This window comes from Tupaia chinensis, unplaced genomic scaffold (genome assembly GCF_000334495.1).
Source record: "Tupaia chinensis unplaced genomic scaffold, TupChi_1.0 Scaffold000539_1, whole genome shotgun sequence".
NCBI classification, from domain to species: domain Eukaryota; kingdom Metazoa; phylum Chordata; class Mammalia; order Scandentia; family Tupaiidae; genus Tupaia; species Tupaia belangeri.
This window is the reverse complement of record NW_006160052.1, coordinates 5,967,661-5,972,569: the sequence shown is the minus strand read 5'-3', so window position 1 is coordinate 5,972,569 and position 4,909 is coordinate 5,967,661. Positions and strand designations below refer to the sequence as shown.

General features: G+C 54.0%; 1 protein-coding gene across 1 annotated transcript in view; it reads right to left on the bottom strand.

Moving 5' to 3' along the window:
* Positions 1–1,125: 1,125 nt before the first annotated feature.
* WNT8B (Wnt family member 8B) overlaps positions 1,126–4,909 on the bottom strand; it is a 14,941-nt gene continuing 11,157 nt past the window's right edge. The window contains exons 6-8 of the mRNA XM_006157382.2: positions 4,103–4,228; positions 3,053–3,195; positions 1,126–2,853 (exon numbers count right to left, since the gene is read on the bottom strand). Coding sequence (XP_006157444.2) covers positions 2,308–2,853; positions 3,053–3,195; positions 4,103–4,228 — 815 coding nt within the window. The 3' untranslated portion in view covers positions 1,126–2,307. The remainder of the gene's footprint in view (positions 2,854–3,052; positions 3,196–4,102; positions 4,229–4,909) is intronic.

Below are 4,909 nucleotides of genomic sequence, written 5' to 3'. Positions count from 1 at the left end.
TAATGCGTATGAAGCCCAGCAGTTCTGCTTTTATGCTCAGAGATTTCCTGGAGAACGCAGCCTTACTGATAACATCTTTCATATTTTCTTCTTTTCACATGTTTGCCATAAGGTGTGTGTGCTCTCCAGAAAGAGTCAGAGAGAGGGAAAGTGAGAACTCACCCCCCCATGGGTGGGCGTGCATGGCCAGGCCACAGTTCCTTCTCTTTTCTCCTCTTGGGATTTTGGGCACACGAATATGCACACACACACCTGGTGTGTTTCTCAAGTCACCAGGTCCAGGACTTGATCTCCAGAGCTGGCCCCTACTTTTATATTTTCTAGCTGCCTTGCTAGACTTTCTTCCTGAACACTGTCAGGTAATTCTGCCAAGTAGAATAGCCAGGTTGGTACCTGTTGCTGCTTCCTGGGGAGGAAGGATGAGGTGGGAGGCCCAGAGAAGCTGAGAGGAGGAGCAAAGGGCCTTTTGCTGAGAGAGCTGGAACAAAGACTTAGGAGACCCTGAAGGGAAGTGCATCCCCTGGTAAGGAAGAGGACCCTCCCCTCAGGAAGTATTCATGGACCAGACGTGGAGGGGTGAGGCCGGGGGTCTGGAGTCTGACCTGGCCATTGCCTCAATTTGGAATATGGCAGCCCTTCTGCCTTTAGAGGTCAGCGCCTACAGCCTTGGTTCCATGACCTCCTTGGAGCCACACTTCTGCCCTTGCTCCTGTGCTAGAAGAGGGATGGGGTGGACTAGCATCTGAGCAGTTCTGCCCCCAAAGAACCCCTCACACCCCGAGCTGGCTGGGAAGCTCCTTGGGCCACAGAGGGTCTGTCAAGGACTGGCTCTTCCCTCCCGGTCTCCCAATTTCGTGAGCAAGGAAGTCTCTCCTGTACCACTGCTTTCCGAGAATGGAACCAGCAGAGGCAAGCGCCACAAGCAGTAAGCTCTCGCCGAGGTGAGTGTTACAGGAAGACTCATGACTAGCCCTTGGCAGATTCGCCTCATCAAGTCAGGATAACTACTGAGGTCATGATAGAAGCCAAGATCTATGGGGAAGTAGCCTTCCAAGGCTGGAGGCAGAAGAGAGCCTAGAGGTCATATCCTTGACCTCACCCACCCCAGCACCCCCAGAAGTTCAGTACCCCGGGAAAGGCACATATCACAACGACTGCGATAAGTTAAAGTTCAAGGTGCTGAGCTTCCTGTCAGCCACAGTTTATTGCAGGAAGTTTACAAAATGAAAGAAGATCCCCAATGCCCTCACCCTGCCTCTTTCAGACCCAGGCCAGTGCAAGGAAAGAGCTCAGCGTCTCCTTCCCATGACCTGCCCTTAGAGGCGTGGACTAGGGTCCGATGGGAGTTGGCTTTCTTTTCTTCAGTCTTGGCTCAGAGGAACGATGGGGGCGGAGAAGAGGAAGTTGAGCAGGGAGAAGTCACTTTACAGACAATGACCGCCTTGGCAACCGTCTTAACTTTTACCTGCTCCTAAAGGAACTAACTAACCCATGCCCTCCAGATGGCATTACCCCACCCGTAAGCAAGGTGCCACCATCATCTGGACACCACCTCCTCTCAACCTTACAGTGGGAACCAAGCTCCCAGTACCTAAGCCTTAGAGGGACAGAGGTCCTGGACCTTCTGGGTATGCCTGGACTATCTTGGGTGACTGTCTAGGGAGGACATCACCCCTGCTAAAGCCCATTAGTGAGGTGGGATCCCAGAACGAGGAGCCCCTTGGTGCTTGGCAAAGCGGCACTCTAGGCTTCCCTCTTCCCCCATCTTCCACCTCTGCCTCAAGGAACCAACCCCAAAGGCATGTTTTTCTCCCAGGTCAGTTTTAGTTTCTCTTCCAGCTAAGAAGGGGAGGGGGAAGAAGGAGAGAGAGAAAGCTTTGGAGATTCCCGGGAAGTCTGGCAACAGTAGGGAATGGGACAGGGCAGGCATGGACTCTGCAGGAGACGGTGGGCAAAAGAGAAACTCCGTGGCTTTGCCTAGACCCTGAATGTCGGCGTGGAGTTCCGGCTGCTGAGGCTTGATAGGCTATGTCAGGCCTTGGACAGCTACCAAGGGGGAGCCTCAAAATCTTGAGAGTTCTCAGACCTAGTAAGTGTGGCTGTGAGGACAACTGAGAGCTCTAGGACAGTGCAGAGGAATTTGGGGAAGACGGTAGGAAAGTGGCAAGCTCTGGAGGGATTGCAGTCTCTCCCTCTCACGACCCCTGGGCTTGGGAGTGCAGGGTCCCCATTCTCTAGGTCCCTCTATTACTGGGGTCTCTAAATAAAGCCAAGGACAAATGGAGAAAGAAGGCGGAAGCGGAGACCTTAGGGATTTCTCGCGGGTTTGTGCGCAGCGCCTCCCCGCGGCCGCTCTGCGCGGCTACAAAAGTACTTGGTGACCCCCCGGCGGCACTGCTCGCAGCGGACAGCGCAGCACCAGTGGAACTTGCAGTTGCAGCTGGACACGGTCTCGGCGCGGCGCTCCTCCACCGCCAGCCCGCAGTCCCCGCAGAGCCGGCGGCAGCTGCGGCGCTCCCAGCGGCCCAGGGCCCGCCCGCGCCGCAGGCACTCTCGGCCTTCCGTGCCCAGCAGCCCTAGCGTTTTGTTCTCCAGGCAGTAATCCGGGGAGTCCTCCAGGTGCACCAGCTCCCGGGTGGAGATGGAGCGGAAGGTGTCGGCGATGGCGCCGCGGCCCGCCGCGCTGTTGCCAGCACCCTGCAGGAGGTCCACCTTGAGTGCTGCGTGGTACTTCTCCTTCAGGTGCGCGCCCACCTCGCGGAACTCGGGCAGCTGCAGCCAGCAGGTCTGCGTGGTGCAGCTGCCAGACACGCCGTGGCACTTACAGGTGCGTTTCATGGTGCCCTTGACCGCCTGGAGAAAGAGCTATGAGTGAGAGGCCCGGGATTAAGCGTGTGGCGTACCTCTGCCCCTGAGGGGTCCCGGGGCGTCTTGGCCAGCCCTTTCGATATCTCGTTTAACCAATAAATTATTATAAATGAACTGAAGAGTTACCTAAAGCTGGTACTGGCTGGAACCAGTTTTCTAATCCCAAGGGGGCTGCGGGACTCACCTTGCGGCCGGCCTCATTGTTGTGCAGGTTCATGGCTGCCCGGGCATCCTGTCCTGTCTCCAGGGCATCGACAAACTGCTTGGAAATTGCCTCTCCAAATCCCACGTTGTCACTGCAGCCTCCCCATAGCCAGCCTTGGCCCCCTGGACAAGTGCAGGGGAGGAAAGGTTATGGAAAATGTGGGTGCAGAGTCCTGTGGGCTGTTTTTGATTTGTTCTGAGGGCTCCAGGGTAGGGAAGGTTAAGGCTAAGCGATCGCCTAGTATCTGGAATAGTTTTAGTCGATTTTTTTTTTTTTTGCCACATTTGCGGGCCCATTGTAGCCTCAGCCAATCCCCTCCTCGGAGCGCCATGACGTAGGAAGTTACCGAGTGGATTCTCTGCCAGGCGACTGAGTACAGTGCCTCTACCTAGGGGGCCGAGGGTGCACGTGCCAGGCGGGTGATTGCGGTCCAGAGGGAACAAAATGGCGCAGAAGAGGTGAGAAATGCTCGAGTTTAAGAGAAAAGGGGGAGCAATTGAAATAAAGTAGGAGGGGTGGTGGTTAGGGTGCTGGACTCACATGGCCAACCGTGGTTGGAGCCCTGGACCTGGCAGCTTGCTTTCTCACTTTCTCTCTTTCTTGCCTGCGTGCACATGCCCTATACAAACTAAAACTAATGACTAATAAAATTAAACAATTATTTTTAAAAACGAAATAATATGGAACAACAAAATTGGAAATCCGGCGGGAGTACCGAGGTTTGGAGAAGGCAGGAGGGATGGAGTGGAACTAGATGGGACTTGGCAGCACATCTGAGAGAAGGAACAGAAGACTGAGGTGCAGGGAGCTCACTCTTATATCATGATTATGCATATTGAGGAAACCACTGTAGGAGAAGAGGACCCCTAGCTACATTTTGCCTGACTTCACTGTAGGGTGTGGGCTCTAACTGGATCACCCAGCTTCCGCCTGAGTTTCTTCATATGCAGAGTACAACTCTCCCCTTGCCCGCTACCCGCCCTTTCAGTGCACTTACCTGCCCACTGCCTCTCCCACATTGCTACTCACCCAGCTGCCCGTTACGGGAGTCATCGCAGCCACAGTTGTCAAAGTCCCCGAGGCTGCAGTTCCTCGTCAGAGTGTACATGACTCCAGCAGAACTGATGGCGTGTACGAACGCTGTCTCTCGGTTAGCTGGCAAGAACCAGAAGTCCAGAGAGTGGGAAGGAAGGGTTGTAGCTCAAAGAAACACTGGTCACACGACCTTCCTTAATACATTATCAATACAATATCATTATACCCATCTTCCCCAATTCCGTCCTATTTCCCCATCTTTTTAAAAGTTCTGTTTTGTTCTATAGGGTGCTTGCACTTGCCAGAAAGAAACAGAGAGAGTAAGAGAGAGAGAAAGTGAGAAATCAATCCCTGAGGGGATGACCATGCTGCAATCCCTTCTCCTCCATTCTCCTCTGAGTCTTGGGCACGCACACACATGTGCCTGGCATGATTTTCAAGCCACCAGGTCCCAGACTTGAACCACGGAGTCAGCCATATGGGTCCGACAGCTTTACCTCCACACCACCTGCTGGCTCCCTATTGCCTGTCTTTATCACATGCCTTATACTCCCTTCCGTCTTGGACCTCAGCCCTCGTCTTCTCCCCTCCTGTCTTTTCAGGCCACACATAGTATGGCTAGGTGGCTAGATCAGTCTTGACATACATGATTGTAAAGGATTTAGGTGGGAAAGAGCCCCAGGAAGAAATGGGGAAGGAATGAATCCGAAGGCCAGGTTGTAAAGCACCCAGCCCACTTCCTCCTGGAGCATTGGAGTCTACGAAGCATGCGCCGTTAGTCTTGCAAAGAACTTCTGCCAG